This window comes from Crinia signifera, chromosome 2 (genome assembly GCF_055691185.1).
Source record: "Crinia signifera chromosome 2, ASM5569118v1, whole genome shotgun sequence".
Classification (NCBI taxonomy): domain Eukaryota; kingdom Metazoa; phylum Chordata; class Amphibia; order Anura; family Myobatrachidae; genus Crinia; species Crinia signifera.
In genome coordinates this window covers 355,496,527-355,512,918 of record NC_139218.1, presented here as the reverse complement: position 1 = coordinate 355,512,918, position 16,392 = coordinate 355,496,527, and the positions used below count along the sequence as shown (strand labels likewise).

The 16,392-nt window shown below is 43.8% G+C and overlaps 1 protein-coding gene across 14 annotated transcripts in view; it reads left to right on the top strand.

Annotated features, from left to right (window-relative positions):
- FRY (FRY microtubule binding protein) overlaps window positions 1-16,392 on the top strand; it is a 367,656-nt gene that overhangs the window by 198,678 nt on the left and 152,586 nt on the right. For all 14 annotated transcript variants that reach the window (XM_083169823.1, XM_083169830.1, XM_083169822.1 and 11 more), the window contains one exon: window positions 5,706-5,759. In XM_083169823.1, the coding sequence (XP_083025949.1) occupies window positions 5,706-5,759 (54 nt within the window). The remainder of the gene's footprint in view (window positions 1-5,705; window positions 5,760-16,392) is intronic.

Below are 16,392 nucleotides of genomic sequence, written 5' to 3'. Positions count from 1 at the left end.
TAGTATGTCACACGTGATCATGTATCCCAGAAAACTGTTTTAGGAGCTATAACATTAGCGGAAATGCAGATATAAATGCCCATTCGTTTCAGATTAGAATGACGCTCCTAACTATTTCACCATGCCATTTAAAGAATGACTTAAAAAAAAAAGTAAATAAAATGTATGTTATGCTGGTGTTTGCAGCATTATGTATAACCTCAGCTAGTCAGTGAGTATTGGATACTAGGTGATGTGCACTTATTGGCAGTTCAGGTAAAGGTCCAGATGTACTGAGCTTTAAAAGTGATATAATGGAGAGTGATGACGCACCAGCCAATCAGCTCCTTCCTGTCATTTTTCGAACACAGCCGGTGTGTCATTTTTCAAACACAGCAGATGACTGGTAGTTTATCATTCTCCATTTTTTTCTAGGCATAGTACATGTCCCCCAAGTCTGGAGCGGCTCTACTGCTTTCGGCATGCACAGTTACATATGTGGTTGTGTAATGGTATATATGGATCTCACAGTCACCACGGTTAGATACGAGGGAAGACTGTGGGGGAGATTCTCTAAGCTAAAAATGCGGTAACCGCATTTTTGGATGCACTAAGCATCCCCCGCCGGGTTACCCCCGCGGGGGGCATAGTCAGAAAGAACTGGCGATGCCCCATAGAAGCCAATGGGCTTCTAACTCGAACCCACCGCCACCCCACAACGAACCCCCGCACGGACCCCCGCCGCCCCGCATCACCCCCTCACCTGTGTCCGGGCAGCACAGCGCTGTGCTGCCCGGACCTGTGACCTCCTCCCTGCACTGATCCTCTTCCGGGTGCAGGGAGGAGGAGAGCCCGGCACAGCAGCAGCAGCGCCGGGTGTGGGAGGGAGCCGCCGGGACCTGCTGGGACCCGGCGACTCACCGCAAAGGAGGGATGTTAGAACATATGCGATAATTATAATTGCGATGGACGGCGAAGGGGGGCGGAGATTCTTAGAGAATCTCCCCCTGGATGACATAAATTCTGCATCTAGGTCTTGTTATTTTAGTCTCCCATAATAGTGAGAGAGTAATCATTATATATTTGCAAATTCGTTACATACTTTAGTTGCAAATTCTGAAGTGCTTCTTCTAATTGCCGCCTGAATTTGTTTCCTAGGTTCTACAGTACATCTGTTACCCACGAGCAGCTGGTGGGCCTATCTTGTTTGGTTCTTCTCTAGTAGAACTGACCTTGAAACTTTGAAAAAGTCTTGCTAGCTTACCTGCTCTAGCTCCATTACTGCTGTCACTTCACTTCATCTGTGACCAGTCTGTAGTTGTGCCAAGGCTTCATACTGCATATTGTGCTATGTAGTTATCGGGCATCACATACTAGGTTCCATCCTCTGTGAATGTTCATTGATTCTCTATAAAGCGCTGTGGAATATGTGTGCGCTGTATAAGAAACTTTGAATAAATAAATATAGTATAATATACACCTACTGTATAATGTGAAGAATTCATAGCTCTATTGTATGCCTTGCTATACTCTAGAACAGGGGTTCTCCAACTCAGTCCTCAGGACCCCACACAGTTCACATTTTCCAGGTCACCCGGCAGGTGCACAGGTGCACTCATTACTCACTGACACATTTTAAAAGATCCATAGGTGGAGCTAATTATTTTACTTGTACAGTAATTCTGTGTGGAGACCTGCAAAACATGCCCTGTGTGGGGTCAGAAGGACTGAGTTTGAGAACCTGTGCTGTAATGTTTTTTAGTATTGAAATATAAATCATTGTAATCTAGTTAGACATTACAGTGCCAGAAATATACCTTACAACCAACCCTATATTGAAGTTACCGTTTGGAATGGCTGGTCTCGAAAAGGGATTAAACAACAACGGGTCTAAAAAAGGGGCCTTTCTGGATGATTTATAAGCAGGGCCAGGTGGAACAGGGGAGGGGCTTATTTTCACCTACTTATACATGATTGGCTATTGAGAGGTTTGATTTTCATGCTTATAATCTTCTTTTGTAACTTAATAGCCTCTTTTCCATTTGCATGCCATTTGGAATCGATTCGCCAACCACTGAAACAGTAATTTCATGTATTCACACACTCCAGAATCCTAATTTCTCATTGCAAATTAATTTTATGCATAAAAATAATTGGCTGATTTGATTTTTATTAGCTTTCTAGAATATTATGTGCCACCTCTCTGTGGGAACCGATCAGTATATTATTGCATGGAACTTGGCAAGCTGCAATTGTTAGATGTCTGGAAAGGCACAGATAAGAACAGTAATATTCCTTTTAATGATCTCAGTGTTCTCGCTGGTAGAGATGTTGGTTTGGTTGTGTATCTGTGACTTACAGCTGCCTGCCCAGTGTGAGGGGAGTTTCAGCCAGAATCAACAGAACAAGCATTTTTGTAGGGGGAAATCAGTGGTTTTAATCTTTGAAATTGAGGCCAGTCAGTCCATCTGTATCTACTAGCAATGGCACCATTTTGCTATGAAGAAGCCATCTTAACTTTTTTTTTTTTTTTTTTGGAAAAAGGACACACAGTAGCCTCCAGTGATGAATTTCCCCTGAGCATACATAGGAAGTGGAACGGGCTACTTCAATCATGTATTTTCCTTTAATTATCGTCAGTTGGACAGAGTTCTCTGGAACTTTTAAATTTTAGATAATTAATTTGAAAGGAAAGTTTATTTGAGATTCTTAGGGGCCCATTTATGAAGTTGAAAAATTTCCTTGTGAAAACACAGGAAATAGACTTACCTTAAATTATTTTTAGGCATTTAGTGGATAATTCTCTCATTTCTCATATACCAAAGCGGCCTCCATAGCTGGCAATGTATAAAGTGCGGAAGATCATTCTGCTCCCCCCTCCTAATGGCTGCTGGTCTCACTACCCCCCCTTGTCCTTCCTGACTTGCCCATGAGCAATATGGCTGCATAAACACAATTGAGGATTACATTAGTGTCCTGCTGATGTGGAACACAGTAGAATGCACCTCTGTAGGGGTTTGTTATCTGTGAAAGATAAAATATTGATAAATCGCCACTAAATGATCCTGAGTGAAGGGGTGAAATTACAAGTCGTGTAGCAACAAAATGGAGGAACATAGTCAAAACAAATACTGAATACTAGTGAATACTTTAATCCGTCAAGTCTAGTTAACTTTGTTCTTTTATTTATTATGTGTATACAGGTTGAGTATCCTTTATCCAAATATCTGTTATCCAAATTATTCCGACAACCATACATTCCATAAAGTGAAAAAAAAAATGTTTCTTGCTAAAGACACTACTGGGTACATCTGTAACAGCACTACTGGGGACATGATATGTAACTGGCACTACTGGGTACATCTATAACAGCACTACTGGGGACATGATATGTAACTGGCACTACTGGGGACATGATATGTAACTGGCACTACTGGGGACATGATATGTAACTGGCATACTTAGGACATCTGTAACCGCACTACTGGGGGCATGATATGTAACTGGCACTACTGGGGACATGATATGTAACTGGCACTACTGGGGACATGATATGTAACTGGCACTACTGGGTACATCTGTAACAGCACTACTGGGGATATGATATGTAACTGGCATACTTAGGACATCTGTAACCGCACTACTGGGGACATGATATGTAACTGGCACTACTGGGGACATGATATGTAACTGGCACTACTGGGTACTACTGGGTACATCTGTAACAGCACTACTGGGGACATGATATGTAACTGGCATACTTGGGACATCTGTAACCGCACTACTGGGGACATGATATGTTACTGGCACTACTGGGGACATGATATGTTACTGGCACTACTGGGGACATGATATGTAACTGTCACTACTGAGGACATGATATGTAACTGGCACTACTGGGGACATGATATGTAACTGGCACTACTGGGGACATGATATGTAACTGGCACTACTGGGGACATGATATGTAACTGGCACTACTGGGGACATGATATGTAACTGGCACTACTGGGGACATGATATGTAACTGGCACTACTGGGGACATGATATGTAACTGGCACTACTTAGGACATGATATGTAACTGGCACTACTTAGGACATCTGTAACCGCACTACTGGGGACATGATATGTAACTGGCACTACTGAGGACATGATATGTACCTGGCACTACTGAGGACATCTGAAACAGCACTACTGGGGACATGATATGTAACTGGCACTACTGAGGACATGACATGTAACTGGCACTGCTGGGGACATGACATGTAACTGGCACTACTGAGGACATGATATGTAACTGGCACTACTGGGGACATGATATGTAACTGGTACTACTGGGGACATCTGTAACAGCACTACTGGGGACATGATATGTTACTGGCACTACTGGGGACATCTGTAACAGCACTACTGGGGACATGATATGTAACTGGCACTAAATATGTGCAAGAAAATGATTACTCGGCATTCAAAGTCAGTACCTGAGATAATATACAAACTTTGTTTTATGTTTTGAAACCTTTTATCATGGACAAATAATATATATTTGTGTGTATTTCATGTGTTTGATGTGTTTGTACAACATAAATGTACAACATAAATGCAAGATACCTCAAAACACATCATTGAAATATAAAAATATTCTAAAATACGGAATAATCTTTTATCCGAAATTCTTCTGGTGCCGAGCATTTTGGATAAGGGATACTCAACCTGTATTGGGGAGAACTAGATGTCTCTGCACCCAATATAGCAACACTTGTCATGGTCTTTCCCATAATCCGTACTCTGTTTAAGCTTATACCCGTTCCACATCTCAAATCGCACCCGAGATTTGGACACTGGTCCGTTCCAACATTTACGCTGTTTGAGCGGGGCGGTGGCACATCAGGCGGGCAAGGAGGCAGTACTGAGGTGACGCTGCACCCCGGGTTCAAACTTGGTATTAGTGACCCACCAGAAAATGTATGAAGTTACCTTGACGCGGTTGGTGGGCTAGTATTTCTTGGCCAACAAATATTCCAAGAACCTCAATTTATTGCTCTAAATGAGATAGCAGAGCTTAATATTATAGAGTGTGCATCAGGCACCGCATGTCTGTCTTTTTTAGGGCTCCCAAGACCCACTTCTTAAATCAAACAATTTCTCATCCTAACGTTTATGCTCACTTCTATCCCTGTTGTGTCACCCAAGTTTGTCTGCGCCTTCCCTTCAGCCTGAAAGCTCTCACGAGCAGGGCCCTCTCTCCTCATGGGCTTTTCTAAGATTATGGGGCAGATTTATTAAGCTTGGAGAAGAGATAATCTGGAGATAAAGCTGAGAAAAGGTAAAAGGAGATAAAGCACCAGCCAATCAACTCCCAACTGTCTTTTTCAAACACAGCTGATTGGCTGGTGCTTTATCTCCTTTTACCTTTTCTCCGCTTTATCTCCAGTTTATCTCTTCTCCAAGCTTAATAAATCTGCCCCAGAATCTGTTACTTTTATACTTGTATTAGCGTCCACTGCTGCAACTGTCTTTAATTTACCATGTTCTTGTCCTAATTTGTACTGTAAATCACTATTTTCTTGTTTTGCTTGCTTATCTATGTATTGTCAGATGCTGCGGAACCCTTGTGGCACCATATAAATAAACAATAATAATAATAATAGTGTATCTCCCATTTATATATCTGAGTGTTATTTCCTTTGATTGTGAACTTATTTTTATTTCATCTGTTTGCAGGAAAAACCATTAACAAAATCACTGCAAAGAGGGGAAGACCCCCAGTTTGATCAAGTAAGTCAGAAATACGCCTCATGGCTTTATTGTTTATACTATCTCTGTGCCTGTAACCATGCTGACCGGATGACAAGGTGCTAGTTATAGATGTACTTACAGTATGGCTGTGTGTGATTATGTACATTTATGCTGTGGGAATGTATTCAGTTGTGCTGATAAGTTTACATACCCCAGCAGAATTTGTGGCCATTTGTCAGAGAATATGAATGATAACTCACAATCTTTTCTTTCGCTCATGGTTAGTGGTTAGGTGAAACCATTTATTGTCAAACAATTGTGTTTACTCTTTTTAAATCATAATGACAACAGACACTACCCAAATGACCCTGATCAATAGTTTACATGCCCCAGTTCTTAATACCGTGTATTGCCCCCTTTAACATCAATGGCAGCTTGAAGACTTTTGTGGTAGTTGTGGATGAGGCTCTTTTTTTTCTCAGATGGTAAAGCTGCCCATTCTGTGCAGGCTAAGCAAAATATTGACTATGTCACAGTACAGTGTATTTGGCCATAGGCTATAATAACAAAAACAAACAAAAATAATGTTCAGAGGAGTCATCAGTCCGCGTAACACTGATGACAACTGGTAAAACGGGATACGGTCATTAGGTCGGCAGTCATTAGGTCGACATGCTGCAAGGTCGACAGGTCATTAGGTCTATAGATTGTAAGCTTGCAGCAGGGCCCTCCTACCTTCAAGTCTGTCTGTTGTTACCCAGTTTGTTTTATCTACTATTGTAAAGCGCAACGGAATCTGCTGCGCTATATAAGAAATTGTAAATAAATAAATAAATTATGTCGACATGGGCCGACCAAGTGACTGTCGACCAACTTATGGTTGACCAAATGTTCCATACCCGAGGAAGCTGAGCGCAAAAAAGGACAATATCACTGTACAGTTGTGTGTACAGTGATGTTGTCCTTTTTTGCTCTTGGCTTCCTGGTAGCATTCCGATTATGCTCCATCCCGCTCCTGGAGTATGTGCCGGGTAGTACCTGGTACCATACACAGGGATTTGAGCTTAGCATCTACCAACTACATGTTTATTACTGGGTTACTTCTGTATTAAATGTTAATATAATGTCTGGATCAAGATGTGAACATGTGTACAGAAACGGTCCCTCTTTCTTGGCACGTTGTGGTGTTCGCTCTACTAGAAGGAGTTGTTTGTTCTCTGAGAACCATTGAGCATGTAGCCCTGTGCTGTTCTAGCGTGGCAGCCTTGTGTAGTCTACTGACTTTCTGAGATACTGCGAGTGTGAAGCAGACACACAAAGCCAAGTACAATAATACCTCTGTTTTATAAAAGAATGATTTGCCCGTTTTAGCACATTAGTGTTGGGTTAGGATCAGCATTTTGGTCGCTTCTCAAACCTTCCTGTGATTTGGGGATCTTATCACATGTAAATAACGGGTTTATGAAGCAGTTGTGTCACATTATGAGGCAAAATGTCTGGAAAAGGCCTGTAATATAGTTTTTTCTCCCTTGAGACTTTGGAGTCTTTGGACCTTATTCTGGTTGACTCGCAAGGCTGTGAATTTCACAGCCTTGCATAATCATCCTTTCGCAGCCTTGGGTGCGAGGGAGAAATCATGCGATGGACGGGGACCATTGAATGGTATCTCCTGCACTCGCGGATCTGAGACGCCACAGGGGTGTTTCAGATCTCTGACCGTTCTGTGCTGGAAGCTGACGTCAGCTGCCCACCCCCATCACCGGACCATTGCCATGGAAACTCCAATGAAACTCTGGGCGTGCCCATGGGCTGTGCCCACCGCCCCATGCCTCCTGCCCGTGCAGTTCGCCGCACCCAGCATCTGCACATACACTGAACATCTGTCCCCCCGGGACCGTTGCAATTAGAATAACCCCCTTTGAGTGTACCTAACTCATGTTCACATATAAGTTTCTGATGTCCCTTATGAAATTGTGCTCCATTTTGACAGTGTGTGCTAGTGGCGATATATTAATAACTATCCTTTTGAGGGGAAAAAAAAAGTCCTCTTTAATTTTTTTTAATGAACTTTTAGTCTGTACGAAGAGGTTTATAAAGTTTTGGCAAAAATCCGGCAATCTAAAGGAATCCTGGGCATTCCAAGAAGTGGAAGACTAATAGGACAAAGAAAAGAAAGACGGGAGATATGGAGAATAATGAAAACATGACATTTTTGAGATCCCTAAAAGGCAACATAATAAAGTGATGTGAAACCCAGTTAGCCGAAAACACAATCTCTGCCCCTTATCTGATCTGGAATGGCGGCTTTATAGCATGTGGTGGAATAAAAGGAAAGCTCTAGGTATTGGCAGTCAGTGTTCCATCTATTGTTTCTTCCTAAGTAAATATTGGAGGAGGTTTTACACAATAAGCAGTGTAAATCACTCGACACTCCTATGTGTACCAGGTTTAACTAGATTTGTGTATACAGTGTTTAACTCCGGACACGGTCACAAGGTCGACATTCATTGGGTCGACAAGGTTGGAAGGACGACACAGGCATTAGGTCGACAATGGCAAGGTCGACAGTCCAAGCCAGTACAGGAGCTAATGGACCTTATTCTGGTCCATTTGCAGACAGCGTTAGTTCGCACGGGGACTAATATTTGCATATACGTATGTGCACACGCCGGGTGTTTGCGGCAATGGCCGGGGGAGCATGTGGAGGCGGCGGATAGTCGTGCCCTTGTAAACGCTGGGCGTTCCCATGGGGATTGGGCTATAAAGTCGGTGCCGGGGGCAGACAGCTGACATCACCGGATGTCAGCTGCCCACCCATTTCCTCCCGAGGGTGCTCCCTGAGAGTCACTTAGATGTGCGTGCATGTTCCACATCATTTGATGGTCGACAACCATCGAATGATGCGGGTGTTCACCTACAGGCTGCGAATGGATGTTTATGTTAAACATCCATTCGCAAGCCCTGCGTGCAAAACACATGCTGCAGGGGGGGGTAACCACCATGCGCAGGACGGGTTCTGGTTGACTCGCAACAGTAAAAAAATTTACCCGAGCGAATCAACCACAATAAACCCCCAATGTTCGAAATCACACATTCAGATTTAAGTCTGTAGTTCTCTGCTCTATAATAAATACAGGTATAACCTAGATAATCCGGCACCTGATGGTCTGACACATCACAGGGAGCAGGGGGGATCGGTTAGGCTTGGGGGGTGGAGTCAGGCTGCCGGAGGTTTAGTTGCTGTGGGCAGAGTTAGTACGCAGGAGGGGTCAGTTAGGCTGTGGAGGGAATGGTTAGGCTGCTGGAAGTTAAGGTTTACTCAAAGGGGAGCAGGAGGGTAAATAAGCTGTATGCCACTGTAGGTATTATATATAGGGTGGGATGCTTTAACATCTGCGCCCACCCTTCGCCGGCTAGCGTTGACATAATTATCGCATATGCGAAAATTATGGCAAAGGACAGCTCTTGCGTTAAGAGCTGTCCTTTGTGGTGAGACAGCGAGTCCCGGCGGCTCCCCCATTCCTCCCTTACCCGGCTTACACGGTGCTGCTGCGGGTGGGCTCTCCACCTCCTCCCTGCACCCGGAAGAGGATTTCCGGTGCAGGGAGGAGGAGGTCACAGTTCCGGGCAGCACAGCGCAGTGCTGCCCGGACAGGTGAGGGGGGGGGGGGGGGTCGGTGCGGGGCGGCGTGGGTGCGTTAAAAAGCCCATAGGCTTTTGCTGGCAATGCCCCATCGCGGTAACCTGGTGGGGGGTCTTTAGAGCATCCCACAATGCGGGAAAAAGCCCGATAACTGTGTTTTTACAGCATTTTAACTTTAGAGAATCCCGCCCATAATCTGGCAAAACGTATAACACAGCACATTGTTGGAACCAAGGGTGTCGGAATATTGGTAGTGTACCTGTAGCAGTTTTAAAGGTCTGGATATAAAGATGTTTCAGCAGATGTTGGACACACTACCACATATTTAGATTACTCCACTGCAACATGGAAAGGGCATATATGATGTACTATGTGTTATCTTTTATTTACAAGGCACCACAAAGGGTCCACAGCTCAGACACTTTATAATATACCAAGAGCCTGGAAGTCTATTTTACAGCAGCATGTTTAAATTTACAATATCCGCATGGTTTAACCTTCTGCTGAATTTCTGGTATTTACAGTAATAGTTAACTGCAGTAACTGTAACAAGCCATAACTAACCCAATCCAGTCTGGTTTAATGTTTATCACTGTCGTTCAAAGCTGCCGCTCTTACCAAATCTACCCCCAAAAGCATTATTCGTACTGGGGTCATCTATAGGCCACCAGGCCAGGGGCAGGATTTGGACAGGAGCCTATTGCTTGATGTCACTAAAATGGTTTTAAAGGGGGAAGTCATAATCATGGGAGACTTTAATCTACCTGATGTGAATTGGGAGGAGTCTTTTGCAAGATCATCTACAAGTGGCAAATTTCTAAATTCCCTACAGGGAGCCTCTCTCAAGCAATTGGTGAGGGAGCCTACTCGCAAAGACTCAATATTAGATTTAATACTCACAAATGGTGACAGGATATCAGACATATATGTGGGTGAGAACCTGGGATCCAGTGATCATCAAGCAGTATGGTTTAGTATCAAGGCAGGGTCCAACTCCAGTCACACAAAAACTAAGGTGTTGGATTTTAGGAAGGCTGACTTTGCAAAAATGGGGAGATGTTTAAGCGACTCATTAGCGGATTGGACGAACTTGAAAGGAGTACAGGAGAGGTGGAGAAAATTAAAAAGTGCAATACTAAAGGCAACGGACCTTTGTATCAAAAGGGTTAAGAAAAGTACCAGGAAAAGGAAGCCAGTGTGGTTTACAAAAGAGGTATCAACTAGTGTAAAAGCAAAAAAGATGGCCTTTAGGACATACAAGCAGACTCAAAATAATAATGACAAAGAAGTGTATCTTGCCAGACGCAAAGAGGCTAAGAAAGTGATCAGGCGTGCCAAGGCACAAGCTGAGGAGAAAATGGCTCAGTCGGTAGATAAAGGAAACAAAACTTTTTTTAAGTATATAAATGAAAGGAGAAAATCAAATGGAGGAATAATAAGACTGCGGACAGACACTGAGAATTTGGTGGAGGGAGACAAGGCAATTGCAGATCATCTAAATAATTACTTTTGCTCTGTATTCACTATAGAAGGAGAAGGGAAGGGACCACAGTTAAGTTGCAAGGACATTCATAAAAATAAGGTAGATGGAGGTACATTTACTAGGGAGAAAGTCCTAACAGAACTTTCAAGACTGAAAGTGGATAAATCAATGGGGCCAGACGGAGTGCATCCAAGGATACTAAAAGAACTAAAAGATGTGTTGGTAGCGCCATTAACAGATTTATTCAATCAGTCACTAGATACAGGTGCAGTTCCAGAGGACTGGAGAAAAGCAAATGTAGTTCCACTGCACAAAAGCGGAAGCAAAGAAGAAGCAAGTAACTACAGACCAGTGAGCCTTACATCAGTAGTAGGGAAAATAATGGAAACACTATTAAAAGAAAGAATAGTGGAATATCTTAAATTAAACAACTTACAGGATCCAAAACAGCATGGTTTTACTGCAGGGAGATCATGCCAAACAAGTCTCATTGACTTTTTTGACTCCGTGACCAAAATACTAGATGAAGGGGGGGCTGTAGATGTGGCATATCTAGACTTTAGTAAGGCATTTGACACTGTCCCACATCGCAGGCTGCTAAATAAACTTGAAAGTGTGGGATTGGATTATAAAACAATTAAATGGATAAGAACCTGGTTGCAGGATAGGAAACAGACAGTTGTCGTAAATGGAGTGCATTCTATGGAGGGACATGTTACCAGTGGAGTACCCCAGGGATCTGTACTTGGACCAGTGCTCTTTAATATCTTTGTTAGTGACATTGCAAATGGTATTGAAGGGAAAGTATGCCTTTTTGCAGATGATACAAAGATATGCAACAGAGTAGACACACCAGGAGGGGTAAATCAAATGACTGATGATCTAAGTAAACTTGAGAATTGGTCAAGAGAATGGCAACTACAGTTTAATGCAAAAAAATGCAAAATTATGCACTTGGGACTCAAAAACCCAAAGGCTCAATATAGTATCAAGGGTACTATAATGGAAACTACTGAGGAGGAAAGAGATCTAGGAGTCGCTATTTCAAGTGACTTAAAGGCAGGGAGGCAATGTAACAAAGCAATGAGGAAGGCTAGTCAGATGCTTGGTTGCATAGGGAGAGGAATCAGTAGCAGAAAAAAAGACGTAATAATGCCACTTTATAGGTCATTGGTACGACCTCATCTGGAATACTGTGTCCAGTTCTGGAGACCATATCTTCAGAAGGATATAAATACATTGGAGAGTGTACAAAGAAGGGCAACTAAAATGGTGCATGGCCTACATCACAAAACTTACCTGGATAGACTAAAAGATCTTAACATGTATAGTTTGGAGCAGAGAAGGGAAAGGGGGGACATGATAGAAATCTTCAAATATATCAAGGGTTTTAACATAGTACAGGTGGGAAATTTTCTTCAAAGGAAAACAAGTAATAAAACACGAGGACATGCACTGAAACTGGAGGGAGGTAGGTTCAGGGGAAATGTTAGAAAGAATTACTTCACAGAAAGGGTAGTGGATAAGTGGAATAGCCTCCCATCAGAGGTGGTAGAGGCTAAGACAGTAGAACAATTTAAACATGCTTGGGATAGGCATATGAATATCCTTACAAAGAAATAAGGATTAAAAAGGGTTGAGTTTACCTGAAGGGTAAAAAAGGGGCAGACTAGATGGGCCAAATGGTTCTTATCTGCCGTCAAATTCTATGTTTCCCAACTTTTTTCTCTCCAGTACTCCTTGATTAGGCGTTTCATTTAGGAATATACCCTCCTCATAATTTGAAATATCCACATTACTTAGTGGCGTGGAAGTGTGCGGTATGCGTGTCCTTCTATAAAGGAGTAGTGTGCGGTCTGGAATCGGGTCCCTCTGTGTATGGCCGTTGGCTGTGTGCTGTCTCCGGGGCTCCCGCTAACGCCTGGAGGATTAATGCCGCTGCTTCCTCCACCTGTGTCCGCATGGCGCAGATGAATGCTGATGTTTGAGGGCAGATCAGGTAGCTCCCAGTGGATTGCTGGCCGGGCAAAAGCGCGAGGAGAGGCTGATGACACTGCAGACGGAACCGGAAGTGATGCAACATAGTTAGTCTCCATGGCAATGAGAGACTTCTTTCGCCATTACCAATATTATTTTCAAGTACCACCAACTGGTCAGCAGAGTACCCCCAGGGGGTACTAGTTCCCCAGGTTGGGAACCATTGCCCAAGAGTATGAAGAGCAATAATGTGTTTTGGGTTTACTTTGTACTGCCTTCATCGTGAAATCCACTCTGCCACATTAGTAACATTGTATTGAAAAATAACTCCACACAACACACAAAATCTAGATTTGATTAGGTCATCTGGGAAATTGTAGTAAAAATATTACTGGAAAACTACACCCAGCACTAAAAATATGTCGTTTTGATTAGGTAATGAGGGAAGTTGTAGTAGAAATGAGGTCTGTATCATTATAATGTCCGGGGGGAATCCCATAGAACTAGGTTATGCCATTTACAAAAAGCTCAAATTTCTGTTTAGTTTTTGGAGTTATTTTGAGTTAAGGGACAGATGTATTAAGCCTTAGAAAATGATAACGTACCAACTCCTATCATTTTTCAAACACACCCTTCAACATGATGTTTAGGAGCTGATTGGTACTTTTTGACTCTCTTAAGGTCCCCATACATTAGTCCAACTTGTCCTAGGGACAAGTCGGACTTGATTTTCCCTGCAGCTCCCCGGGAAGGGAACACACGATTAGGCACTTGATGTGCCAAATTTTGCATATGATAAATCGCATGGATTTACAATATGCAGTCCCCGGGGAGCTGTAGGGAGAGAGCCGGGTGGGGGACTCTGGAGAGCTGCAGGGAACAGCTGGGCAGGGTGAGCTGACAAATAGTCAGCAGGCGGAGGACGCTGGTGAGCCGGGCATGGGGAGAGAGCGAGAGGCTGGCAGGGGCAGCAGATACATAGACAGCGGGCGGGGGGACGCCGGTGAACCGGTGAGGGGAACAGCTCACGTGCTGGGCAGGAGAACCAGGCAGCCACAGCTGCAAGGAAGAAAAACCCAATACAAAGAATGGGGAGCCAGTGATTGGCTGAGAGCTCTCTCAGCCAATTACTGCCTCCCCATTCGTTTGTATTGGGTTTTTCTTCCTTGAAGCTGCGGCTGCCCGGTCCTCCTGCCCAGCACGTGAGCTGTTCACCGGCGTCCCCCCGCCCGCTGTCTATGTGTCAGCTGCCCCTGCCAGCCTCTCCCCATGCCCGGCTCACCGGCGTCCCCCACCTGTTGACTATTTGTCAGCTCACCTTGCCCGGCTGTTCCCTGCAGCTCCCCGGCGTCCCCCGCCCGCTGACCCTGTCCGGAGACTGCACATAAGATTTAGGAAATCTTATGTGCAGATGGTGCGACTGCCCGACTCCGATCCAATGCGCACGGGACCGCGCATCGGGTTGGACAGGGTGTCAAAACATGCGATTTGGGACGATTTCACGGCCCGATTCATCCGAATCGGGTGAAATCGGGCCCAAATCGCATAATGTATGGGGGCCTTTAGGCTTAGTACATCTTCCCTCATATTCTTTACTGAATGCTGCCTAGCTTGAGTGTAGCATCTTTTGTCTCTGTGCCAGTATTTAGTGCTGGTGAGTGGCAAATTGTAATAGGAGCATTTCGGACCTTGCATCCATGACTGTAAAGTGGACTCGGTCTTTCCCAATCATAGATACAAGTCGGTAAGGTTTAAGAAAAATACATTGATCCTTCCAGTGTAAATTTTCAGCAACCCAGTGTTTGCGGGACCTCTTAAACTGCGGCCCCATTGGAAAAATGGGACCGCAGTCTAAGGCGCGATGGGAAGTGCTCACACAAAAGTAATGCATTCACAACATTTTTCAAATGGGTGAACATGCATGCGAGGTGGCCTTGCCTTGTACTGGGTGACACCCCCCCCCCGGGGGCAACTGCCAGCGCATGTAATTTTGTGAATCATTGCAAATCTGAAACTGAAGCTGAATCAGGCCCCTCTGTCTTGAGGAGGCATGATCCAAACATTTTGTTTGACTGTTGACAATTCCTTCCTAATACCAAACATCTCTTCATCGCTCTCTGAATGTACTTAATTATAGCTACAGAAACTGTTCCTAGGCCTCTAATGAATCAATGAGTCTGCCATCACCACCACATCAAAGAGGAATTCCGCTGGTAAATCACCCTAAGACCCCTTCCTATTCCATTGGCAGTGGTGGGACCTCTTGTGGTCAATATACAGGATTTATACAAACAAATTAGGGGCTTTGTTATTTATTGATGTATTTACAGTTTCTTATATAGTGCAGCATATTGTTATGTAAAGAAGTCCAGTTTTTCTAATCTGTTTATAATTGAATCCTTTAGTTCCCATTCATAAAAAACTCATTCAAAATACTAAGCAAAACTCATTGCTTAATGGTGTTACTGCTTGATAACTTCCGTCCAGGTAATACACCAGGTGACTGTTGCTGGTTCATATGATCATTAGTGGAAATGAGTTGTCCCATTTAATTGTTAATGCCCTTTGAAAGGGGATGCGGTCATTTGTCTACAGCATGATGGTCGACAGTCATAAGGTCGACATGGGAAATGTTGACATGGTTCAAGGGTGAAAGGTCATTAGTTCGACATTTTGTTAGTTTGACGGGTCATTAGTTCGACAGTCTAGGTCGCCAGTCAATAGGTGGACATGGGGTTTTTCACTGTTTTTTTAGCCGACATGTGCCGACAGGCGGTATTTCATGCCCTACCATCCACTAGGGTGTGGTGGGAGAATAGTGTGCGGAGCGTAGCGAGGCACCGTGCCCGATGCATTGCGAGGGGATGCGGTGCACTTGAAACTGTGTCCATGTTGACTGTGTTGACATTCAGGTAAAAAAAAACCAATGAAAAACCCCATTTCGACCTTTTGACCGTCGACCTAGACATTGTTGAACTAATGACATTTCGACCTATAACCATGTCGACCTTTACCCATGTCGACCTAATGACTGTCGACCATCATGCTGTAGACCAAATGATCCCAACCCCGTATAAAGTATATTGCCAGCAATGATGTCTCATTTTTTGGAGACGGAATTATATCCCTAAGAAATTGAGCACAAAACCTAGAAATAAAACTGCCAAAACTACTGCAGCGTCTGGAACAAATGTACAGTACTAGAAATAGATTCCTCCCACACATTTCCCACTGTTCTAAATCACTCATTCATACTGTTCTGTACAGTTATTGTGAATGGACACATAACTATTACACGTTCTGACAGTTCTGGGTTCTGTTGGAAATTAGTAGGAAAGGACAAACTATAACATGTAGAGCAACTCCATGGAAAGTCATACAGATTTGCTGCTTAGGATTGTAGAAGCAATAATTTTATTACTTTATTGTAGCGCTTCGCAGACCATGCGACAGAACCATCCCATGTCAGTGGGATAGACCCAGTTTTTGGTCCGGTACTGTAGTTGTGGGACACTGTCACCGCTGCTCTCTCTGAATGAGTGCTTGTAGAGACTGGGCTCTCCAACAGC